This window comes from Eubalaena glacialis, chromosome 8, assembly GCF_028564815.1.
Source record: "Eubalaena glacialis isolate mEubGla1 chromosome 8, mEubGla1.1.hap2.+ XY, whole genome shotgun sequence".
Lineage (NCBI taxonomy): Eukaryota > Metazoa > Chordata > Mammalia > Artiodactyla > Balaenidae > Eubalaena > Eubalaena glacialis.
In genome coordinates this window covers 122,668,294-122,692,915 of record NC_083723.1, presented here as the reverse complement: position 1 = coordinate 122,692,915, position 24,622 = coordinate 122,668,294, and the positions used below count along the sequence as shown (strand labels likewise).

At 58.0% G+C, this 24,622-nt stretch overlaps 3 protein-coding genes across 5 annotated transcripts; 1 reads left to right on the top strand and 2 right to left on the bottom strand.

Annotated features, from left to right (window-relative positions):
* Positions 1-758: 758 nt before the first annotated feature.
* Positions 759-3,883, top strand: RARRES2 (retinoic acid receptor responder 2). Of its 2 annotated transcripts, none has more exons than XM_061198903.1 (6): positions 759-868; positions 1,806-2,002; positions 2,243-2,347; positions 3,131-3,226; positions 3,445-3,571; positions 3,744-3,883. In XM_061198903.1, exons 2-5 carry the CDS (start codon positions 1,829-1,831, stop codon positions 3,559-3,561), a joined length of 492 nt encoding a protein of 163 aa, XP_061054886.1. In that variant the 5' UTR covers positions 759-868; positions 1,806-1,828; the 3' UTR covers positions 3,562-3,571; positions 3,744-3,883. The 2 variants fall into 2 exon arrangements, with proteins under 2 accessions (XP_061054886.1, XP_061054885.1); XM_061198902.1 differs by having other exon boundaries at positions 760-868; positions 3,765-3,883.
* Positions 3,884-4,139: 256 nt separating this feature from the next.
* Positions 4,140-18,738, bottom strand: LRRC61 (leucine rich repeat containing 61). Of its 2 annotated transcripts, none has more exons than XM_061198898.1 (3): positions 18,607-18,738; positions 16,256-16,410; positions 4,140-5,657 (listed from the first exon to the last, which is right to left on the bottom strand). In XM_061198898.1, exon 3 carries the CDS (start codon positions 5,494-5,496, stop codon positions 4,714-4,716), a length of 783 nt encoding a protein of 260 aa, XP_061054881.1. In that variant the 5' UTR covers positions 5,497-5,657; positions 16,256-16,410; positions 18,607-18,738; the 3' UTR covers positions 4,140-4,713. The 2 variants fall into 2 exon arrangements, with proteins under 2 accessions (XP_061054881.1, XP_061054882.1); XM_061198899.1 differs by lacking the exon at positions 18,607-18,738 and adding an exon at positions 18,473-18,600.
* Positions 5,665-11,474, bottom strand: LOC133096962 (putative protein ZBED10P). The gene is given in 4 exon segments (XM_061198897.1): positions 5,665-8,315; positions 10,545-11,238; positions 11,241-11,453; positions 11,456-11,474. Coding segments are annotated over 3 exon segments (780 nt in total). The 3' UTR covers positions 5,665-8,315; positions 10,545-10,690.
* Positions 18,739-24,622: the final 5,884 nt, after the last annotated feature.

Genomic DNA, 24,622 nt, shown 5'->3' with positions numbered 1-24,622 from the left:
CTAAAGGCAGGGTCTCTGACCCCCCCCTCACAGAGAAGGGAGCAGAAGTTCCAGGGATCTGGGCAGTTAAATGAGGTCCTCTCTGTGGGAGATCAGCCCTGGTGATGGACACACCAAGTCCCAGAGCTTGTTCTTATTTGCTCAGGACCAGCAGGAGTTGAACCCCTGTTTTCCCTGACTCCCCATCAGCCTTATGAGTCCCACCTCACCCTTCACCCACGTGAGACGCTGCAGTCTGTCGCCACCATGGGTGGGAGGTGATCCTTCACGACTGGACATGTTTGCTGGTGTTGGAGGTGGTCAGACACCAGAGTCACCTCTAAAGGAGACCCCTTCCCTCTCAGAGCGGCTTTAGGGCGCGGGAAGCAGGGGGAGGGATCAAATGACTCCTCGAGGTCTCATGTGGTTTTGCGGATGTCTGTGTTTCTGGCAAGAACTTCCTGAAATGAGTGTCTCGGGGACGCTAGGGACTGGTCGCCCGGGAAGGGCCTAAGGAAAGGGCAGCCCTACCTGGGGGGCAGGGCAGTCCCACATACCGCTGCGAAGAGGCCTGGCCAGCTGAGCCGAGGCGGCCAACAGCTGGGGCTCCTCTGCCGGGGCAGCAGGAGGAGAGGGGAGGGGAGGGTGGGATGGGGAGGGAAGTCCCGGGAGGGCCGGCGGCCACAGGCCGGTCCTAGCGGGTGGGGAGGAGCCTTGGCTGCTGGGAGCTGGAGGGGGCCCAGGAGGTGGGAGTGGGAGGAGATGGGGGCCGACCCGAGAGAGGGAGGAGGGGGTGCCGGGAAGAGGCTGACAGCCTGGCCAGGAGTTGGCCTCGGCCTTGGCCTCGGGAGGGGAAGCGTAGGAGAGACCCCAAGGCACAAGAAAGGAGGTGAGGAGGGGAGAATGGCAGGACAGCTGGACGGGAGGATGGGGCGGGCAAAGGGCGCAGCTCCAAAGGGCAAGATTTGGCAACTTGTCTGTGAGTCCTCTCTTCGAGGCAAGACCCTGGTAGCTTTTCACTGCGGGGGTCTCAGTTTCCACATCTGTGGCTTTCTGGTCCTAAGAAGACTGTACAGGCAGAGTTCCCGGGGAGGGTCCAGCCCTCAGGAGACCCCAGTCATGGATTGGGGGGGCGGGATCAGAGGGCTGGGAGAGGGGTGGTGGCGAAGGCTCCAGAAACAACAGCCAGGGAGGGAGGGTCTGCTCTGGAAAGAAAGCCGTGGTGGGGCCGAGGAGAGGCCCCCATTTCTGGGGTGGGGGCTGGGAGGGCCAAGGGCACTGGGCCATTCAGCACAGCGAGGGTTAAGCATCCTCCCAGTTCCCACCCGCTCTGGGCCCCTCCCTCGTGTTTACGTCCTCCCCAAAATATTCAGCCTCCAGCTGGCCTCCGTTCTGGGCCTGCCCCTCCCCACCTCCAGCTGGGGGGCCGGATGCTGAGGGTCAGGGCCCAGCACCCAACAGAGCCAGCAGTCTGGGGACTGCCAGCAGGGGAAGGGGTCAGAGAGAACGGGAGAGAAGATGGGCCAGAAAAGTGGGGGAGGGCTGGAGTGGGCAACAATGCTGCTTCCCAAGCCGTTGGCCTGAGGACTAAAGCCAACTCAGCACCTACCCAGGACAGGGCCCAAGCCGCCCTGAGCTGGACCTGGGAACAGTGGGGGCAGGGGAGGAGGAGGGGAATACCAGGGGAATCTCTGCAAAGCGCCACTTCCTGTCCCTCCACCTCTGCCCAGAGGTCTACCAGATGTGGTCCCCAAGCCACAGGGCCCGGGAGTCGGTGGCTCCGCGGGCTGGCACGTGAGCTGAGGATCCACACATACCCTTCGCAGGGTCAGGGTGACAAGGGGAAGCCATGAGGCAGCTGCTGCTCTCGCTGGCCCTGTGGCTGGGCGCGATGGGCCTGGGCAGGGCTGAGCTCACGGCGGCCCAGCACCGGGGCCTGCAGGTGGCCCTGGAGGAGTTCCACAAGCATCCGCCCGTGCAGTGGGCCTTCCGGGAGACCAGTGTGGACAGTGCCATGGACACGGTGAGCGGCACCCCAGGGAGGGGAGGGGGATAGGGCTGCAGCCCGGGAGGCCGGCATGTGCCCAGGGAGGAGGTACAGAAGTGCTTGGGCCCCAGGAGCACCCAGCTCTCCAGAGAAAGGCCGACCGGCCCAGCCGTCTCCTGGGACGTGCTGTCTCACGGTGGGGAGGAGGGACAGGTCACGTCCGGGAAGGGCGCTGCCTGCTCAGCTGGCTGCTGGCCTTCCTCTGTCTGTTGGTAGCCCTTCCCGGCCGGGACCTTTGTGAGGCTGGAGTTTAAGCTCCAGCAGACGAACTGCCGGAAGAAGGACTGGAAGAAAGCTGAGTGCAAGGTCAAGCCCAGCGGGGTGAGTGGAGGCACGTGTGTGATGGCGCATGTGCTCAGTGCGGGGGTGTGCGATTGGGGCTCAGTAGGAGATCCAGCGAGAAGCCTAAGGTTGGAGACCCCAGGGCGGAGCAGCCTCCCTGGCAGCTGACTTGCCTGTCTTGGCCGGTGGTTGTGATGGTTGTAGGTGGGCTGGGGGCCTGGACAGGCAGGAGGAGGGACGGCTGGGCTACCCCGAGGACACGTGTTCTTCAGAGTGGGTCCACCTTCCATGCGATCTAAGTTCCTCTCTCAGGCTTCGAGTCATTGGTGGAAGGAGGCCATGGTATGGGCTTCGGGTGGTCCCCACCCTAGGCCTGGTGAATTCCCCATTTCCTGTGTGTTTTCAAGTGGAGATGGCCCAGCCCGGGCTGATTCATAACAGGGCTTGACTGTCATCAGCCACCTTGGGGGCAAAGTCACTGCCGTGGGGGCGATCCTGGGGCCGGGAGCGCAACCCTCTGGCGTCCAGTCTCAGCTCTGCCAACCACCAGCCCTGTTACTTCCCAGGTTCTTTGAAGGCCTCAGTTTCCTCCATCTGTTAAGGGAGGAACTGGATTATACTAGTGGTTTTCTAGACTTCTAGACTTCTATATGGTTTGACTTCCAAAATTTCCCAGTCTGAGGTGGGGCTGAGCCTGGAACCACCTGGCCGGCCAGGGGAACCCCCCTTGTACGCTGCCCCCCAGTTCCCACTCTCACCCTCGTGGGGCCGCAGGCCTCCCCTCACCCCTTTCCTCTCTGGGCTCTATGTCCCCCTCCCCAGAGAAAGCGGAAATGCCTGGCCTGCATCAAGCTGGACTCTGAAGATAAAGTCCTGGGCCGGATGGTCCACTGCCCCATAGAGACACAGGTTCAACGGGTAAGAGTGGGCAAGACTGGGCAGAGGAGGGAGCAGAGGTTGGGGAGGGAGCTGGTAGACAGAAACTGGGCCTGTGGGAGACGTGGAGGCGGAAGCCTGGATGGAGGGGCGAGGAGGGGCTCTGGGCCTGGCCCGGACATCCCCTCGGGGATGGGGACGTGGAGGGGGCCGCCAGCAGTCCCCCTTCCGCACGGCCTGAGCAGCGCGGCTGCCGGCAGGAGCTGGAGGAGCGCCAGGAGGCCCAGTGCAGCAGGGCAGAGCGCGCCGGCGAGGACCCTCACAGCCACTACTTCCCCGGGCAGTTCGCCTTCTTCAAAGCCTTGCCCCCGAGCTGAGGCCTGACTGGTAGGTGGCCGGCCAGGACGGAGGACGAGGTGGAGCACGCCAGCCAGGTGGGGCAGGGATGGAGAGGGAGCTGGAGCTGCGGCTGGGCTGCAGGAGGCAGGAGGAGAGGGGCTGGGAGCCTGGAAGTCAGCTGGGATGGGGCCCGAACAGCCTCCGTCATACCCGGTCTTAGTTTCTCTTCCCTTCCCTCTAGAATTTCACCCGGCTTCCTGGAAGCAGCGTGAGGGAGGTAACAAGTGAAAGCCGGCCCTCCCTTCTCTGCGCCTAGGGAGGACTGTCCCATAGTCCCTAATAAAAGTGCTCTAGAGCTGCGTTCTCTCCTACCCTCGCATTCCCTACCTCCCTCCTGCAGAGCAGCGGGAGGAAAAGGCCCCAGTGCTCCAGCCTCGCAGGGAGGAAGCAAAGCCCCGAGGGGGAGCAGGACACCTCCCATCAGAAGGACACCCCGAAAGCTGTGTGCTCCTCCTCCTTCCCCAGGGGAGACCAGAGGCAGCAGGGACCCAGGCTCGCTTTCAGGGGCCCACACTGGGGAAAACGAAGCACGCCCACGTGCAATGACAGGCAGCGATGCAAATTAAAACACGAGAATTTAATGGTGATTGGCATGGGTGGGCATGGCAGTGGAGGCTTCAGGGAGACCTGGGACGGGGGGGCACAGCAGAGGGTCACTTGGACAGGCCAACCTGGAAGATGCGGCTTCCACGCTCCGAGCTCTGCCGCGTCCTCTCCCAGGACGGGCTGGGCAGGAGGCTCGCCATCCCTGCCTCTCACCTTTAGCCTTAGGACCAAGCAACTTTATTCCACTAAGCCTCAGGCTCAGGCAGCCAGGAGTGGCAGCAGCTATGGGCACGAGGAGGCCGGGCCTCCTCCCAGGAGCACAGCGTAGGTTTAGGACAGCCTCACACAGTGCCAGCTGCCTGAGGAGGGTCCAAGGGAGGTGTGTCCCTGATGGATGGGTGGGGAATTTTCCTTGAGGGAGGTGTGAGAAGGAGGGGAGGTGTGAAAGGGAGGGGGGCTGCTCTTAGGGAAGGGGGCCCATAAGAGGCCCGTGTGCAGGGCCAGTGGCCAGCATGATGAAACCATGAAGACAAGCAGGGAGACCACAGCGTGCCAACCCCACAGGCCACGGCCACAGGGCGCATTCAAAAGACAAAGGAGGTGGCGCCTGCGGGGCTGAGCACCTGCTCGGCCTGGGCCAGGCTGTCCCTGGCCTGGCGGTCCAGGTCGTGGCACTCCTGCAGCGTGTCCTGGAACTGGCGGCAGGCCTCCTCCAGGATGGAGCTGCTGCGCGTGGGCCAGGACTCCCAGTAGCCGGGCTCCACCCAGGGCTGGGCCTCCACGGCTCGCGGGCCGGGGCCGGGGCCGGAGCTGGGGCGCAAGGAGCTGTCCAGGTCCCGGCACAGCTGGTAGAAGTCACTGCCGCGCCCGCTCACGCGCTCGCCGTCGATGACCTTCAGGCCGGGCAGCAGCTCTCGGACCGAGGCCCAGTAGGAGGGGCTGGCGCACAGCGGGTTGCTGAGCCGGGCCAAGGGGTCGCGGAGCCGCAGGCGCTCAAGGCCCCGCAGCGCCGCCAGACACTGCAGCTGCCCGGGGCCGGCCAGCAGGTTGCCCGCGGCGTTGAGACTCTGCAGGTTCTCGCAGGCGGCCAGGGGCTCCAGCCCCGTCAGCCGGTTGTTGGCCACGTTGAGCACGGCCAGCTGGCGCAGGGAGGCCAGCGGGCCCAGCTGGGTGAGCGCATTGCCCGAAAGGTCCAGCCACTCGAGGCCCAGGCACTCCCCCAGGCAGCCCAGGTCCGCCAGCCCCAGGCCCTGCAGCTTCAGCAGCAGTATGGACTCCAGGGCGAACTCGCCTGAGCGCGCCTTGAGCAGCTGAGGGGTGACGCGCACCCCGTCGGCCTCTCCCGACTTCTCACCCCGAGGCTCCATAAGACGAAGTGGGTCCAGGTGGCCGGGGCCCCAGCAGCTCCGTCACGGTGACGCAGGTGCCACTGGCGGTCAGCGGGCTGCTCACCCCAAAGGACGCCCCGTCCACTCGGCCTGGGCTGGACGCCTGTCTCCGACACCCCCGCTCAAGGGCCAGCAGGTCCCTAAGGAGAAACAGTCAAATAGTAAGCGGGCCTCTGAGCACCTCAGTGACCACCCAGCCTCCACCGCCAGGGCCAGAAACCTAGATGGCCCGGCGGGACCTGAAGACTGGAGTCCAGGGCGCAGGAGGGTGAAGAGCCCCTCCGAGGGAGGTGGGCCAGGCACAGGCCCTTGCCTAAGGGAGTCCTGACTCGGCCATGGCGGTTATGGCCATGCTGGATGGGATTCAGGCCTGACGTTACCAATTCTTCCCGTCTCCCAAATCTGCTCCGGAGACACAAGCTCATTACTCTCCTTTCTCGGTAACTGCTCACGATTATCTGTATTAATTGAGGTGTTTCCTTTTAACCATTTACATTTATTTTTGAAGAGATAACAGGTCACCATCATCGCCAATTTCTTCTGTTTCCTTCCTGGGAGAGCCATGCATTGGCAAACACAAATGAGAGCACCTGCGCCTTCTTGACAATTTTTTTTAAAATCAGCAAGGAATTCAAAGTGGTTTCCGCGTTCCATGGGCCAACTTGTGACCTCTGGTGGCAGCTGTGGGGCCTGAGAGCTCAGCCTTCAGTCCTTGATGAGGAAACTGAGGCGGAGGGAGGGAAGGGACAGCGGAGGCACAGGGAGAGTGGCAGCGCTGCCAGGCCCCTCACCTTTGCTCCCCCGCCCCCTGCCTGTCAAGACCAGCTCTTCACTGTGGCACCAACAGAACAGTGCCCATCGCTGCCAGCCAGATAGCATGGTTCCAGCTGCAAACACGGGCGAAGGGGGGGTTGGGGAGGGGAGGCCGGGCAGTCAAGGAAGCTGTCCTGGAAGGAGGGGCAGGGTGGCACCTATGTTGGATCCAGAAAAGGGGAGGGAGGGTACTTTCTAGTCGTCAGTGGCCGTGGGGTGGCAGAAACCCAGGTGTCAGTGCAAGACCAGAGCACGAGGCAGGAGGCCAGGGGGAGGGACGCTGGCGATGCCGAGCAAGCGCAGAAGGGTCAGGGTCTAAGAAGAGAGGAAAACAAGCAGACCTCTGCTCCAAGTGGCAGCTCCCCAACCCCACAGCCTCTGGCCGGGCCCAGGCCAGGTGGCCGGGCAGGGTGAGGCCTGCAGAGAAACAAGGAGCCATTCACTCCTGCTGTTTACAAAACCTGGGGCTCCAGAGCCTCAGCCGGGCCCGAGGCTGCGTTCCCATAGCAACGTCACTCCTCAGGCCCCCTCCAAGGAAATCAGACCCAGAGCTCCTCCCACACGCCCCAGGGAGCTGGGGAAGCGGCTAACACCTCTGACCCCCACCCCATCTCTGAGAAGGGGGCCCTACATCTTTCCCCAGCCCCCCTCCAGTCTGCAGCAGCCCAGCTCCTTCTTCACTTCTACCAACGTTTCTGTCCAGAAGGCATGGAGGCACCTGCTAAGAAACCTGGTCACTCTGCGGAAACATCTGCCGGGTTTGTAAGCAGTGAGCGACGCAGTCACCTCCACGTTGGTTAAATCTGCTCTGGCCCACAGGCCACCGGGCACCGGAGACGGGCCATAAAAGCACTAGCCAGAGACGAGGACCCCGCCCGAGGGCAAGGAGCGATGAGAGGAGGGAGGAGAACGTGTGCCCAGAACCTGGCCATGTGACCGGAGGCCGGGCTCCCGTCTCGCACTTGGGGTGTCCTGTGGCATCGGCCTCAGGAGGCAGCGGCGAGTCCAGGATGACGGGGTCCAGGCACCGTCTGTGAGAGCGAGGCGCAACGGGCCAGCCTCGGGGGGACACCACCTCCTCAAGTATCTGCGGGCCTCTCTCCAGGGGTACGCACATCCTCGCAGCCACACTATTTTGGGGGTGAAAGCGGTCAGGAAGCCCTGGTGTACAGTCAGGGGCTGAAGTCGGGCGAACACCCACATGCTTGAGGCTGAACGGAGGGTACTGATGAGCAGCCGGGGGTGGGGAGGACAACACGCCAGGCCTCCAGGGAAGAGCCACCAGCCCTGTGTTCAAACGCCCCGCCGCCGCGGGGGGACGGGCTGGGGGGGGAAGCGATGCCCTGAGGAACCCCGTCAGCGATGGGGATGGAGGTGGTGCGCAAAGGGAGGGAAAGAACAAGGGGGCGGGCAGAGAACGGTGTGCGTGTGCCCACGTTCTGCGGAAGAGGAAAGGGGAGCGGGAAGATCACACTGGGACTGGACATCAGGCCTCCTGTGCCCCCAGGGTCCCATCTGGCAGGAAACACACGCCCCTCCAGCACTCGGCTCTGTGCCCTCGGCCCTGGGTCCCACGCCCTTGTCTGCAGTTAGATGAACAGCACAGTAATCAAAACCTGATTCTCCAGCGTGTCCATGACCTCTGCTCTGCTCCTGGGCCCCATCTTACCTCAAATCTGCACACCTCCACCAGGCAGGGGCCCACACGCCTGTGCAAACCCAGCCAATGCAGAGGCCAGGAGCGGAGAGCAAGCTCCGCGCGATGCGAAAATGGCTCGTCCACAGCGTCAATGTTCTTCTAAAAAACCAGAATCACCCTGGTCCTCTCATGGAAATGAGCGAACAGAGGCCGCTGGCCCAACGTGTGTCTGTGAAAAGGACTCGGTCACACGGACAAGGCTATGACTGAAACAGGTGACTCTGGATCTCCGTGGGGAGGCCCATCTTCCCTTGTTCAGAGCCAGCAGTTCTGACTCTCAGTTTACCTATGTAGAAAATGGGCCAGAAGAGGATGCCATGAGTCACCAGGGCAGGGCACAGCTAAGTCTAGGGAAGAAATGGTCCAGCTCGGAGCAGCCTCAGGTGGACAGTCACCTGGCCGCTTCGGTGAACTGGGGCCCCTTCCTCCGCCCCATTCCCTCCCGACCGCAACCTGGCGCAGGGTTCTTGGACCCGGCACTGCCGCCATCTGGGGCCGGGGTAAGTCTCTGCTGCGGAGGCTGCTCTGTGCATGCCTGTCTTCCACCCACGAGAGGACGGTAGCAATCCCCCCACAAGCTGTGACAACCAAAACATCTCTAGGCGTTGCCCAATGGCCCCTGGGGGACAAAACTGCCCCCGGTTGAGAACCACCGCTCCAGAGCCCAAGCCCCCAAGCTCGGGACCGTCAAGCTTCTCCTCTCCTCCCTTTCATTGCCCTTGTCTTCCTCACACCCCCCCCACCCTGGTGCCTTGCCGGTCCAGGCCTCCCCTCTCCGAGAACAAGGAGAGCCGCTGCGGGGAGGCCACACAGCAAGGGGACGGTGCCTCTCCCAGGAGGAGCTCGAGGGGTGGCAGCACTGACCAATACATGGCCCCCAGGACAGCTTTAGTTAGGGCACATGACATCCCTGCCCCCACCTGACCTACTACACCCGAATCTGGGAGGGAGAGACAGGACGCCTCAGTTTTAAGATGCTCTCAGGTGATTCTCGTTGAAGTCTGAGACGCACGTGCAATTTAAGGAAAGGAGGCAGGGAGGCGGGGCGAGGTCCAGGGCCGGGCCCTGATCTCACCACCCAAATGCACGGGATGCAGAGTCCAGACATTAAGGGAGCGCAGCCCTAGTCCCAGCCTCTCCCCCGGGGGCGCTGGCCTCTCCTCGCAGGGAGCCTGTGCAGACATGCCCTCCAGCAGCTGGGGAAGGAGACACGACCCGAGCAGTGTGGAGCTGAGACTCCACTTCCTCTCATGGTGCTCCAACCACTGAACACAATCTGTGTAAAGGTTTATTCAAGAAAATGCCACGTTACACTGTTAAACTGAAAATACAGCACACTAACTAGCACAGAGGGTATGATCTCAAGGTAAAAAAGGAAACATGTCAAAGTTTTCACAGAGGCTGAGTGAAAGGATTACGGTGAATTTTTCCTGCTTCCTTACATCCTCAGTAACTTCCGAACGTCCTACAGTGAATTAGTCACAGTGACACAGGGGACGCGAGGCTCCCGGGCTCAACCCCACAGCCAGGGCCGAAGTGCAAGTTAGGCCTTGGTGCCTCTACACCCCCCCTTCCCTCTCAGAATCCCTCTCCCAGCGGCCCAGCACCTCAGCAGAGCTGGACTTGTGTCTTGTGGGTGAGACGGGCCCCACCCCAAACACTCCGGCCTCGCCCTTCCTTCTTTTCCCACCCATCCCACCAGCGCCTGGGCCCCATGCCCTCAGGTCCTGCACTCGACCCTAAAGGAACTCAGGCTGGTCTGTCACTGGGATACATGCCCTTTCTTGCTTCCTGAGACTGCTTTCACTGTAGAAAGAAGAAACCCCAAGGCTTCCGGTAGTCTGGAAACAAACTACAGGTGACAACGGCCACGTGATGACTGGGCGTCCCAGCTCTCCTCGATCACACACACCCGCAGGAGCTGGGCGGTGCCCTTCACCAGGGCTCTTGGGAACCCCGGGATCCATGGCAAAGTACAGACCCTAAGAAGACCGGTGTGTGTGTGGGCACCTCCCTCTTAAAGTGGCTACTCTATCATATTAGGGTTTCTTTCTTTTCCAGGAAGAGTGTCCACGGCTTACCCAAGCCCTAGGTGGCTGAGGATATCCCACACACGCCTGGTTGCTCTCTGAGAACGCAGACCTTGAGGGCCTGCAGCCCCGACACACGCAGACAAGCCGCGTGTAGGGCCCCTTGCCCACCGACACTTTAAAGGAGCACCACGGTCCCTACGCTGCGTGGTACAACACAGAGTCACCGATGACCAGAGCTCACCCTCCCGCGCACGTACCGCCGGCAGTGACTCCAGCAGTGGGCAGATGGAAGATAACATCTCCGCGAAAACGAAAATGACAATCTGTCAAGAACTGAGAAACTGTCCTCATTCTTTTCAAACAAGTGAGCCCGGCTGTCCCTGTCTAATGTCCTAGGACGCGACACTGTGCCCCCTCCCGTCATCTACGCAGACTTCCCACAGGCAGCGTTTCAGGGCATCGGACCCTGCGGTCAGACTCACCGGTCTGCGCCTCCAGCGCCAGGCTGCAGAGCAGCTCGGCAGGTCTCTGCTGGGGAAGATACGGGGCGGGGGTGTAGCTCGGGAAGTGCTCCAGGCTGGTCTTCAAGAAGAGAAGACGCTCAGCCGCCTCCACCAGGAGAGGGGGGTCATGCTCCACGACGGCGGGGCTGCCCAGGGAGGCAAAGACACTTGCAGAGAAGGCGCCCCTCAGGGGGCAGGATAGATGATGGTGGCCAGTCTCGCCAGGTCTGGCCAGACGTCCCGTCGCTTCTGCCAGTAAGCAGGGGGTCCTCCTGGGCACCCACTGTCTTGTTCTCACGCAGGTACTTCTTGCGGATGACGCTGGCCAGGTGGCTCTCCGTGGAGAGGGAAGCGCCGCTCCTCTCCGAGACCAGCAGCCCCCCGCTCTCCACCGGCTCTGGGAGGCTCCTCTCCCTCTGGCCCAGCAGCAAGGACCCAGAGGTCCTGCTTCTCTGCTCGGGCGCTTCCCGGCCCTTCCCTGCGGCCCCAGGGCTCCTGGCTCCTGCGCGGCTCGGGGGCAACCACACACACAGCAGTGGGGCCCTGCAGGGAAGGGGAGGGTGGCAGAAGTACTCGGACACCACGAGCTCCTTCACCTCGTCCACGAGAACTTGCTTCCAATGGTTGATGTCGGCCCCCTCGGGGAGGGTAGCCTCTATCCTGCCCTTGAAGCCGGGTCCAGCAGGGTCGCCAGCATGAACCCCTCACGGTGGAAGAGCTCAGGGAGCTGGTGGTCTGTGGAGAGTGGCAGGGCCAGGCCCTCGGCCAGCCGCACAGCCGCGCCCATCTCGCCGGTGCTCCGCTCCTCAAAGCGCCCGCGAACCTGCGCCAGGAAGACGTGCAGGTAGCGCAGCTGGGGCAGCACCAGGCTTAAGGCGGCCTGTGCGTGCTCGCCTCCCAGACCACCATCCAGAAGGGCTGCGGGAGCTTGACCAGACTGCCCGCCAGGCTCCACGGCATGGCCGACAGGGCCGCCCCTGCCTTCCCCAGCGGCTGCCTCTCCTCGTACCCCTGCAGCAGCCGCTGCCGTTCCACCAGCCGCTCCAGCAAGTGGCAGGCGGACACCCAGGGATCCGAGAGCCCCAGGAAGGGCTGCGGGGCTGGGATACCACACTGCCACTGCCACTGCCGCTGCAGCTGGGAGGAGCCGCCGGGCTTCCACAGAGCCTTGGAAGTGGCTGCAGATGGCCCCGGCCGTGCCCAGGATGATCCGGACACTATGACGGTGACACAGAAAGTTTCCCACCAGGGAGTCGAGGCAGTGGGCGACGCAAGGGGCGTGGGTGCAGCCCTCCGTCCTCACCGCCTGCTCCAGGCTGGGGCAGCCGCCCGACACCAGGAAGCCCAGGCGCAGAGAGCCGTGGCCAAGCCACAGGCTGAGCTGCCCCGGCAGCCCCCGCGGCTCGTCCTCCGCAGCCCTGCCCAGGGGCAGGCCTCAGACCCAGGCACGGCCAGCCTCCTCGGGCTCCCTGGCGCCACCTGCCGGCCACCCAGCCGCGTCACCCCACAGCGGGCAGTGCCAGCCGCGCAGTCCACGTCCGCGACCTGGGCCGCCACAGAAACGGTGAGGTGGACGCGGCCGCCCTCGGCCCACTGCACCCCCTGACGCACCTGCTCGCCCATCGCCCCGTGCAGCAGGGGCAGGGCTTCACGGGAGAAGAAGACTGGATACGGCAGGCGGCGGCGATGGCCCACCTGGGCCATAAACCTCCTGCAGAGCGGGGCCGAGACAAAGGAGAGGGCCAGCACCAGGCTGCAGAGCAGCTCAGCGGTGCTCTGGCTCCGGGCCTGTGCTCGGAGCTGGCTGGGGGCACATTCGCCACCTCAGTCCTCCCCAGCTGCCGTCGGGGGGAGTAGGCGGGGGAGGCCGAGCCTGCATCAGCCGCTCGGGCCCGCCTGTCCGTCACCATCTTCCAGAGGTGAGGCATCCGGCGGCAGCATGGTGATGGCAGCTCTCAGGGGCACGGCTGGTGGCCCCCGTGGGCAGGTCCTTCTGCTTCTTTTCGGGCCCCCCTCCCCGCTCCTCCCCAGGGCCGGCTGCAGCTGGCTTCCTCCCCACCTCCCGCCCGTGCTTAGTTGCCAAGTGACGGACCAGAGCTGAAGGTTGGGACCGCCCCTTGATCTTGTCCTGTCTGATGCTCGGTGGCACAGAGCGCACGTGACACGGCCGACATTCCTGCAGTTGATGGTAAAGAAGCGTCTCACGTCAGGCACGGGTCTCTGACCCAGGGTGTCCAGGGGGCCCGGGGAGTGCCCGGGGGCCCAGCCCTTGGCCTCGGCCTGCGCGGTCCTCACCAGCTTCTTCAGGCAGAGTGGCTTCTGGAGGCTCAGCAGGGGCGGCTGCTCACCCTCACCAGGAAGCAAGTGCTGCTTCTTCCGTGTCTTGAGCTGACGCACCTCTCCGGCCGGATGGGCTATGAGGATGTCGGCTGGTCTCGCCTCTTCGTCCTCGCCAGGCTGGCCCGCCTCCAGCCTGTCTGGCTGGCCACCTGGACCAGCAGCAAGTCAGAGGGGACGTGACTGGAGCTGAGCACTGGGTCCCCCGACTTCCTTCCTGCCAGCTGCCCCTCCTCTCGCCGTCCATGGGCCTTCCACTTGGACACCTTCTTCTCAGGCCGCACAGGGGACTCCTGCCCCAGCACGGATTGCAGGCCACAGGGTCCGGAGTCTCCCTCTGGCTTATTGTGCCCAGCAGCGGGTTGGCAATTTTCACAGGGGGCGGCCGGGCCAAGACCAGGCCTCTCCAGGGAGCAGGCTGCTCTCCTCTCACTGCAGACACGCAGGCCCAGGAGACCTTCCTCCTGCTCCTCCCGGAAAGCCTGGTCAGGTGCAGGGACCCACAGGCTGCTGCGGAGGCGCGGGGTGGTCGCTTCCCCTGCAGGGATAGGTCCCTCCCGCTCTTCTTTTGGGAGCCGGGGGTTCTGATTTTCCTGGGGCCACTGCGGCCTCCTCCCCTATGCGTACAAACTCAAGTTTGACCTCAGTCCCTGGCAGGTGCTCCCTGGCGCCCCAGCCAAGTCCACAAGGGGTGTCGATAGCTCCGGTGTTGAACTTGGAGCCAGGAGAAGCCAGCGCGGCAGGTGGGGTCTTGGCTCTGATCATGGAGGAGTCAGCACACACAGGGGGCTCCTGCCCCATGGATCCTGAGAGTGTATGTTTCTTGTGGGGCTTTTTGACTTTTCCGACTTCCGACGTGCTTGGGAGCTTGGGGCAATGAGAAGACAGGCCCAGGCTGTCCTCTGGCAAGATGACAGAAGACAAGGCAAGATCTAAGGCAAGATGAAAAGAATGGCTCTCAGCCAGCTGCCTACTCACTTCGGGGCCCACTGACGGGACAGTGAGGCCAGAGGGGAGAAAAGAGAGCAGAGGATGTAAGGCGTAGTAACCATATGAAATCAATCCCAGGACAAAACTCTCCAGATGCCGACCTCCTGGGTGAAGCCTGACACTCACTCCTCCAGACCCAACGGAGCAGCCCTTGAACAGAGCCCCCAGCCCTCTGCACAGGAGTGGTTTCTGTGTCCATCTTCTTTGCCACGTTAACTCACATCTCTTTTTTCCTTCAATGTTTATCCAGAGCCTAGTAAGCACTTGGCAGTCTTCCTGTGCGATGGATACAGTGTAAGGTAGGCAAGGCCCCTGTGTGCACGTGGACCCCAGGCTGGCGGGGGGCAGATGAGAATAAAATGCTCACACACACGACAAGGGAGACGAGAGCCGAGGTGCAGGGTGTAAAGGAGCGCTGCAGGGCTGTGGGACCCCGGCGGGAAGGACCTCACCAAGACGTCAGGCAGGCTTCCCGGGAAAAGCTGCGGACGCTGGCGCTGTCAGCACAGGCCACGGGGGTGTGGAGCCCGGTCTCTGCGTCCTGGGCACCCGGGTCATGCCTGGCACCCGCAGGGCCTCTTAAACAGGCAACGTCGCTTGGTACCGGGGAGCGAAGCGGCCTGAGGCTTCCCAAGCCTCTGTCAGAGCACGTGGTACGGGGCAGCTCCTGATGCCAGCGACGCAGGCCCCCCGCGCCCCCTCCCCTCGAAGCCCACTCCTCTCTGGCTCCGGCCCCTGCTGCTCCCTGACACTGCCCCCGCCGAGGCCCCAGGGACCCCCGGTGCCCCGCCTCAGCAGGCTTCTCCGCACCAGCAGCACCTGCCCACGTCCTCCACCTGGAATGCTGCTGCCCGCAGCTGTGGGACAGCACATCTCCTTGGCTTCCCAGTCACCTGCGACTCCTTTTCAGTCTCTGTTCTAGTCCCTTTTCCTCTGCCCGCCCCTTAATGGTGTTTCCCGGGCTTCCTCGTCTCCAGGTCTCGTCTCTCCTTCCACACCCTCTCCCTGACCAGAGCCACCTTTACTGGCTGAGCACTGCCAGCCCCTCTCGGCTCACGACTCCCTCGCAGGCTTCCCCTCACCTGCTCGGCCTACAGTCAACTCGAGCTCAGCAAACAGGACTCCTGTTCACCCAGATGCTCAGACCGCAAACCTCAGCACAATCCTCGACTCCTTTCCCCCCCGTTCATTTTCCTGCAGATGAGGTCAAACTCAGGGCTCTCAAAAAAAAAGACACATGAAGAAGTCAGAGAAGAAACATGCGGAAAGAAGAAAAGAAAATGAGAGGGAAGGAAAAGCCCAGTGAGCTAGGCTGTGTCTCCTCGGGAAAGAGAAGATTCAGAGTAAGATGGCATAGACCCTGCCCCAAAGAGCTGAGAGTGAGGCATCTCTTCAGACCAGAGCGAGATGCAGGTTAAATGAGGAGATTTAAACCAGAACATTGTGACACTGAGTGATGTTAAACATTCAGAAGGATCACCAGGGATGGCAGGACAGCCTTTACTGGGGACGAGCCCGCTGGGCGGCTCAAGCGAGACTCGGCCGTGAACCAGGGTGGACAATGCGACACTGAGAAGCCCCTTCCAGCCAGAGGGGCCTCGGGAGAACCGAGAGGCAACCACCCAAGCCCATCACTCGACGACCCAGTCAGCCTCCACTGAACCAGGGGTCTGAAGCTCACGGGAGGTGACATGGTGGAGGGGCTGGATCAAGGTGTAAATGAAGTACAAGACACTGTCATGGTCCAGGGGAAGGGCTCTAGATGTCAGAGCCAGAGGGGACTAACCTTCACTCTTATTTTGATTGAAGAAACAGAAACCCAGAGCAGCAATGTGATGCTCAGTGGCAGAGCAGAGGACCAGAGCAGTCCATAGGCTTCACTGCTCCCGAGAACACAGAACAGGGTACTGAAACCAGGCCTGTGTCCCACCTGATCTCACTGATGATGGCAGAGAAAAAGAAAACACCTGTGAGTTAGGCTGCAGCCTGGGCTACACCCCAAAGCCTTCACCTGAGGACGCACTAATTGAACCCAGGGCACCAACCCTGTTCTGTTCCCTGACCAGCCTTGTCCCACCAGTCCATCTGTATTCTGCAGATACCCTTGAGCCACTTGACCATTTAACAATAATTCGTCAAATATCTACCATGAGCCAGCACCATGCCCTAAACATACAAACACAGGAGAGTCACTGCCTGGCTGGCACATGGGGCTCAGGACGAGAAGACAACTTGGAAACGGCTACCGGCACCAGGGCAAGGCAAGCAGGGTAAGTGCTGTGGAGCCAGGTCCCGGGCTGACTGAGAGGCAAATCGAGTCTATGACAAGGGAGTTTAGATTCTGTCTTGGCAGGGTCGCTTACCTTAGGCTACTGCTTGAGGAACCTCATCTCCTGACAGTCCCCGGGGCAGGTCCAGGATCTTGGGCAATGACTGGCACCCCTTTCTCTTCACTGAAGCACACCAGGATGACAGCGGGGTGGACGCTGTGGAGAGCCAGCCTGGAGTCTACACAAACCTAAAATGTAAAATTGAAAAAGAAAATGTAAAAATGTAAAATTGAAAAAGAAATCACCCACAAACTCCAGGACTTTATTAGTAAGAAGTTGTTTGTGACACTTCTCATAACAGCTGATACACGCACTTGATACAGCGACAAGGTGGAGACTCCAGGGCCGCATCGGGTGGGACCACACGAGGCAGGCGGTAGGTGCAGCCCTGGGAAGCAGGCGGGGAGGAGGGCAGGAGCAGGTAACGGAGGTGGGACTGGAGGGGAAGGGACAGTTTGGAGAGCCATGCAGGGGGCAGATGATACTTGGGCTGCGATGTGGAGGAGGAGGGGATACAAGAGGGACACCCCAGTCCCTGCTATATATAGTTCAGTTACAGATATAGTGATTTTGAGGTTCTTCTGGAACAAATCTTCAGGAGTAGATGTGACAGATACAGGGTCAGGCGATTGAAGTCTGAGCTAAAGATACAGATCCGTGTAAAAGTCTCCGTAGAAACTGAGGGAAAACACCGGTGGGAGAAGAGAGTGGAGGGTGGTTGCCCAGGCAACACTGACACTGTGGGGAGGGTAGAGGATGAGCAGACTCCAAAGATGCCTGACAGGCAGAGGACAGAGACACAGAAAAACCTAAGTGATGTTAGGGAAGCCAAGGGAAGACTTTCCAGAAAGGACAGACAGGGTCCCTTCAGCAGATGAAGCAGGTGGAGCCCCGGGTCTATGCAATGAGAAGCAGGGGACGCAGGCACTTGCAATGTCAAAGGGTCACGCTTTGGGGTGGGAGGGAAAAGGCTGGGCTCTGTCCCAAAAGAGAGAAAAGGTACAGTGGGAAAAAAGGGAGGATTGATGGCAGGAGCTTCCTGAGGGAGAGGGACTCAAGGCACAGGTGGGTGGGTTTATCTTTGCAGATGAGAAAGCTTTTTTTTTTTTTCCTGACACAGCAAAGAAGGACGGCTATGGTGGCAGGCAGGTCCTTGAGTGTGGGCAGGGGGAGGGCCCAAGGCAGTTATGCCCAAGAGCCTATAGATTTCCAAGGGGTTAGCAACCTGCTGGCTGAGCCTGAGACAGGAAGTGCCTCAGCACTTACACGTGTGCTGGCTCCATGGATTAGAGATTTCCTCCTCACTACACTCACCAGGCCTTTTCCCACACGCATGCCCAGAAGCACTGCGGTCACTTTTCTCTTTCTCCTGGGCCTGCCTCACCCTAGGGCCTCATGCAGAGCTCAGTCCACCCTGGGCATTCGATACCTATGCCAGACCTTTCTCCGAGTTTTCACTCTGCCCAGTTCCACCAGCCCCCTCTTCTCTCAGCCCCTGCACTGGGGGAGGAGGAGGTGGTGCCTGTCTATCCACCAGACCCCAGGACACTTCAAAGCACTTGGTGAGCCTACAAGTCCTCAGCTTCTCATCCCCCCACCCGCTCACCTATGAGGAGATAGAAGATGAAGAAAAGCATGGGACCAGAGGAATGTGTGGAAGGAAGAGAGTAGAGCAAACCACTACACATTTTGGGGTTTTGTCCCACATGCAAATTTGGCTACTTTTAAACCCTAAGGGAGAGATTTTAAATAACCAAGCCTCATTAGATTTCACAATATGCAAAAGTGACATAAAATGAGATGTTTTAAACTACACACCAGCAGAACCCTTTGCTCTTTTCTGCGAGGCTGCTCTCCACAATGGATTGGGAGAGCATGAAGTCCAGAGCTGGTCTATGGGGATTTAAATTCTGGCTGCTACCCACCAGCTGTGTTCGTCTGCTCCGTGCCTCGGTTTCCGAGTCTATACAACAGGGATAACAGCATCCACCTCGCTGGTTTGTGAAAGATTAACGTAGTTAATGTACGCATATAGCAGTGTTTAAGGGCACTTCTTGGCACAGAGTGAGTGATGGATACGAGCCGCTGTCCAGTTCTGGCCTCACCGGGTGTTTCAGGTGCGGGGCACTGGGAAGGGGAGGGAGGCTGGGAGGGGGACACCTGGGCCGCCCGATGGGCAGGGCAGGTCAGGGAAAGCCGCCTAGCCCCCAAGTCTACGTCTGTGACCACAACGCCCCCTCCCCGGCTCACCTACTGCCAAAGGTCTGGCTGGCTAGTTGGGCTGGCGAAGCTGTGAAGCCGGCGCAGCTCCCGCGGCGGGTAGTAAGGACACGCCATCCGCCGCCCACCGCTCGCTCCCACCCCCGCGCCGCAGCGGGACCTACCATGAGGAGCCAAGGGCCCTGCAGAGCTTGGTGGGCGGTCCAGGTTCCGGGGCGACTTCCGGGAGCGACAGTCGGCGGGTCCTCCACACCCACCCCACTCCAGCGGTTGGTACGTTCCTCCAGCAGGCAGCCAGCTCCGAGTGCGCAGGCGCAGCCGCAGCGGCCGGAAGCGGTGGTGTTACACCGCCTCCTCCGCCGGAAGTCGCGCGCTTTTCTCACCTGACCGGGACTCGTTCGTACACATTTAACAGCGCTGGGGGTTTTTTGCGTTTTTTGGGGGGGGCGGGGGGGGGGTTACTTTGTTTCTTTGTGGTTAATAGTGCTAGTTTAGCTGTGTGGCCTGGGAGGAAGCACTCGCAGGCGCTCCGGCCCGACGGTGGCCTAGTCTTCCTCCTCCACTGGCGGATTCGTAAGGCCCTTTCCATCCCCGGCTCTGCGCCGCGGCAGTCTGACCGCCCGAGTGCAGCCCGACCGCCCGAGTGCAGCCCGGGGCTTGTGCGCACGTGCGGACGGAAGGGACCACGGTAATGATAATGATCCGTGTGTCGGAGTCTCTTCTCGCCTTGAGGGCTCACCCAGCATTATGACACCCACCCAGGGTATCTCCTGGGGCAAATTCCCGGTGACACCGCGAAGCCCTCGCCGACAAACCAGGGGTAGTCCGTGCGCGCCTCCACTGAGGTGCTCTGCCAACTCCCCAAACTGAATTGTCCCGGGGTCAAAAAGGCCGCGTTTCCTGGGCTGAGCGGAGAATTCCTCTCCTCACGCTGGTCCCACCTGGACACGAAAGTACCCAACTCTTGTTTCATAGGCTACCTTGAGCTTCTTTCCACCGCCAGAGTCAGACAAATCCAAGGGCCTAGGCTTGGGCACCACCGGGCCTTGGGCAGTCCTCCCTGCTCACCTTCCCAGGGCTGATCTCAGTTCTTTCCATCTCCTTCCAGCGCCCCCGCTCTGGGCCCATCAACTCCAGGCTGGTGCAGTCCTCCACCTTGAGCTAAAACTAGGACCCCTGCAATGAGAGTATATATCTTTGCCCTTTATCAAAGTTATTTTTAATCTTATTTGATTCTCTCCATGCCTCAGAGATGGAGGTATTGGTTTCTCCATTATACAGATGAGGAAACGAGACTCAGTCACACGGAGAGTTAAAGTAGGAGATGGAGGGAGCCACAGATGGTTTCACACTTGTGCTGTTGCATGAGGGTCCGTATAAAATGGGCTCAGCTGGTCCCTTTGCAGTGTTAACCCAGAGGCACTCTAGAACCAAGGATGACTTGATTGCAAAACTGGGAGATACAAATAATAAACTGAAAAAACTGTTGTTTTGTGAAGTGTGGGTTCAAATTATTTGCCCACTTTTAAAAACTGGGTTTGTCTTATTGTTGAATTCTTTATATACTTATATTTTGTTCAGTCCTTTATATATTCAGGATACAAATCCTTTGACAAATATGTGCGTTGCAAATATTTTTTCTTAATTTGTGATTAGCTTTTCATTTTTTTAACGATGGTTTCAAAGAGCAGTAGAAAAGATGGGGCTGTCTGATCTCACCACCATCCCCTCCAAACACACCGTCTTCTTCCCTCTCTCTTCCTGGCACTAGATTCTCTAGGATTAGGGGGACTTGTAGATAAAATACATAAAGAAATTCTATAAACCAATAGGAAAAATACCCCCCCCCAAAAAAAACTAATAGAAAAGCAATCAAACAATATGAACAGGCAAATTAGAGAATTGGAAACCCAAATGGTCAACAAACAGATGAAAAGAGAGTCAGGCTCACCAGTGATTATTAGGGAAATGCAAGTTAAAACAAGATACCATTTCACACACATTATCTGACTGAAAAAATAAAAAAGGCTGAATAACAGATGAAGTCCAGGAGTTCATGTAAGTTTAGCAGGAGTGTAAACAATCGCTTTGGAGGGCCATTGGGCAATATCTTGTGATGTTGAAAGTAAACATCACCCAGAACTCCGCTCCTTACATGGAGACATACATCCTAAAGAAGTTCCAGCACATTTGCACAGACATATATAGGGATGCTGATTGTTTATAACAGGAAGACCTGGAGTAATGCAAGTGTCATCAACAAGGGAGTAGAAACATAACATGTATATCACCCTGGGCTAGATCTATCTGTCATAACACTGCATCAGTCAGCTATGTCACCATAATCCTGCATAATAAACACCTGAAAACCCTGACTTGGAACAACAAGCATTTATTTTTTTGCTCATTTGACTCTGCTTCTGCTGAGGTTTGGCCAGACTTGGCTCCAGGTCATTTTGTGATTAGTCTGCTCCCCATGTTTCTTCTCTGGGGTCGGTAGGCTGCCCAGGGCATGCATTTCTCATGGTGAAGGCAGAAGCGCAAGCCATCTGCTATATGGGCGCCTGGAGCTGGAGAAACCCTGGAAGCATGTACATACAAGTCCCATCAGTCATTGGTTGAGGAGTGTGCTGATGGCAATAATTTCCTGACAGCACTTCCAGCCTTCGGCACAGGACAAAGACAGTGCTGGCAGTTGGAAGTTGGCTGGTATGCCTGGAAGTATTCAGAGCACGGGGAGATGCAGGGGACGTTGACTATGGCTACTAATATATGTGTCTACTATAACCTATTATCAGTTTTGATCTTTGCTAATATAATAGGTACTGATGGGGTTACATTGTTGTTTCAATTTGCTTTCCTTGATTATAAATGATGGGAAGCATCTCTTCATGCTCAAAAGTCATTTCTACCACTTCTTTTGTGATCTGTCTGCTTGACTCCTTTTCTATTTACCTACTCTGTCCTTTTTATCTTGTTGATGACCTCTGTGTCTGTCATGAGTTGTGAATCGTTTCCCGTTTGTCATTTATCTTTTTTATTTAATTTTTTTCTTTTTGCCTTGCAGAAAATCTAAATTTTAATTTAAATTTATCAAACTTTATCTTCATCACTGCTGGATTTCTTGTTTCCCCCTCTTAGTTAGATCTTCCCCATTACAAGATAATTTCTTTTCTTTTTCTTTCTTTTTTTAAGCAAAGGCGGAACAGGCTCAGGGCAGTTATTTAACTGTGACCCAAAGTTACAGTTAGCAAGTTGGAGGGTCTGGATTGAAGATTTTACCCGACTCCAAAGTGCATGTATCCTATTCAGTTTACATGATTAAAAATTCAGGGGTCCAATCTGTCACAGTATCTTCGACTCAAACAACAAACAAACAAAATGCAAACTTTAACATACTTGTTAATCACATTAGTGTACATGGTCGCCTTGCTCTCACCAGAATTTTCACCCTTTCCTCCACCCTCATCACCATAAATCATTCAGCGTCTAAGGGTTAGCAATTATGCTAACAGTTGATCAGGAGAACAGGCTGGCTTCTAAATAAAAATAAACAGTTAAAATCTGTGGTGTGGGACTAACTCCGAAGACCTCAAGAAAAAAAATGAGCTATTTGGGATGGTAATCCCGCATTCACGGCTGGGCGGGAGGGAACCTCCACACACGCTGGTCCCGAGGATTCCCAGCGGGCGCGTCCCTCCGAGCTGCCCGCGGGTTGGCGCAGACCGGGCAGGCGCGAGCCCCAAGATAATTTCTTTTTAATTCCCCTATGTTTTCTTCTGGTACATTTATAGTTTCATTTACATTTGTTACATCTCTGATCCAGCTGGCATTTATTTTGTTGCCGGGAGGGAGAGAGTGCCGACACTGTTCATTGCCTTTATTCATCTTTTCCTCGTGGATTTGCTTTGCCATGTTTATCAATTTGAGTTTATTTCTGGACTCGTTTTCTTCCATTGATGTGTCTATTCATGTCCCAGCACCACTGTCTTCATTTCTGTAGCCTTTCATATTGTGACTTTATAATACTTTTAAATATCTGGGAGGGCTAATGTCCCTGTAAATACTCTGCTTTTTTCAGAAATTTCCTGTTTCTTTCTTTTTCTTCCTTTCTTCTTTTTTTTTTTTTTCGGCCGTGCAGCGAGTCTTGTGGGATCTTCGTTCCCCAACCAGGGATCGAACCTAGGCCCTCGGCAGTGAAAGCTTGGAGCCCTAACCACTGGACCGCCAGGGAAGTCCCCCTGGTTATTTCTTACATGTTTATTTTCCCTGAGAACTTTAGAATTCAGCAGATCTAGTCTAGTACCCATTCTCTCTTCTCTCCTCACTCCCCCAAAGCATTGTTTTCATCAAGAGGACACTACATTTATAGATTACATTAAGGACATTTGACATGAAGCATAGAAATACAGATGCATACACAGGCCCCAGGTATTTTTCATGGCACTTATTTCCCAGGTCCTATCTCACACGTCAAAGTACTCAGGGGGCTTGCCACTTCCTTTTCCACAGGGTGGATCAGTGTGGTGTCCATGGTGGGAACAAGAAAAGGTGAAGGAAGCTGAGATCCTGGCAGAATGAAGGGTGCCATAGAAGTAAAGAGTTACTATGTAAAAGTCGTGTGATTTATTGATGGCAGTTTTTGACGAGGCAGGCACTTTAATCCATTCTCTCAGCTCACAGTCAAAGCCTCTACGAAGCAGGCACTAGTGCTATTAAAAAACTGAAGCTCAGAAAGACTAACTAACTTTCACTCAACTCATAATCGGGAGGAGCTGGACTTTGAACCCAGGGAGCGCAGGTCTCGATTCTCTATCTCGACCTCGAAGCCGAGCCGAGGCTGTTCAGTCAACAGCTTCTGGAAGGCCGGGCAGAAAGAAACAAGCGAAAAGTATGTTTGCCAAATCAATTGCTGCAGACCAAGGGCATGGCCGTTGCACCTAGGATCACGACGGATCAAGGCTGCAGCCTCTGCAGTAACCGTTCCGGCCTCCCGTACTCCTGTTTACGAGACGGAGTGTGGGTGGGCGCAGAGAATCATCTCCCTAATGTCTGCCGGGCTTGGTCAGGGGAAGAAAGGCTGGCCTTTGCAGCAGGCGAGAAGCCATGCTACAATCCCGGCCCTTAATCCTGAGTTTAGGAAGCTGAGGTGGGGCTTCTGCGGGTTTCTGAGAATATCTGTCCCAACCCTTTTCCGGGCAGATGTCTGCAGGGTGAGCCAAAGTTCTACTGGGCTTGCGCGATGCTCCCCCCTCCCCACCCCCCCGCCGAGCACCCCACCCCCATCTGGCCTCTGCTGGACCACATGGCGCTGGGATTAAGAGTCCGCTCAGGCACCCAATAATCCCCTAAAGCTTCGGTGCTTCCTTCTCCCCAGGGCATGGTCTCCAGGTCAGAAGCTCCAGGTCCTGCTGGGAATGGCTCATGGGGAACCCTGGTGCTCAGGATACCAGCTTCCCTCAAGGTTCCCCAACCTCCTGTCTGGGTTGATAAACTGATTAAATTTTTATCAGTCACTTGAGGGGTTGAGATTCTAGAGTAGTGATTCCCAACGTAGGGGTGGGGGAGAGGGACTTGGACCCCCAGAGAACATTTCAAAATGGCTGGAGACGTGTGTGATTGTCAGAGCCCAGGGCAGGGACAGTGGTTCTGCTGGCATCCACTGGGCAGAGGTCAGGGGTGCTGCTCAACATCCTACAATGCACGGGACAGCCCCGCCCCCAGTGGTCCCCAACAGAGAACTATCCAGCCCGAACTGTCAGCAGTGCCGAGGTAGGGAACCCCTGTCCTAACAGACGTGGCTTTGGTCCCAGCATTCTATGGGTTTGTTTGTTCCGAGTGATTCTTACGCAGGTTCGTTACATGGAGTGTGGGCTGAATTAGCATAGACTTTGGTCACCTGCCCTCACTCTTCTGGTTCCAAGTCAAGCAAAACTGTGGTGGCTGCCAAGTGACTTCATTCCTGGAAACCCCAAGGTTTATAAACAAACGTCACGTCCAGCACATGGACCTGGAGATTCTCAGGAACAAGAGAAACCAACCCCACTTTATTTCTCTGCTCCTTGTATTCCCAATGTTATCAACGAACCGATCTGTGTACAAAGCAACCCAAAGGCCCTCATCAAGGGCCTTGCTTTAGGTGCTTTATCAGACCCTGCGGTCTGCAGTAACAGCCATCTT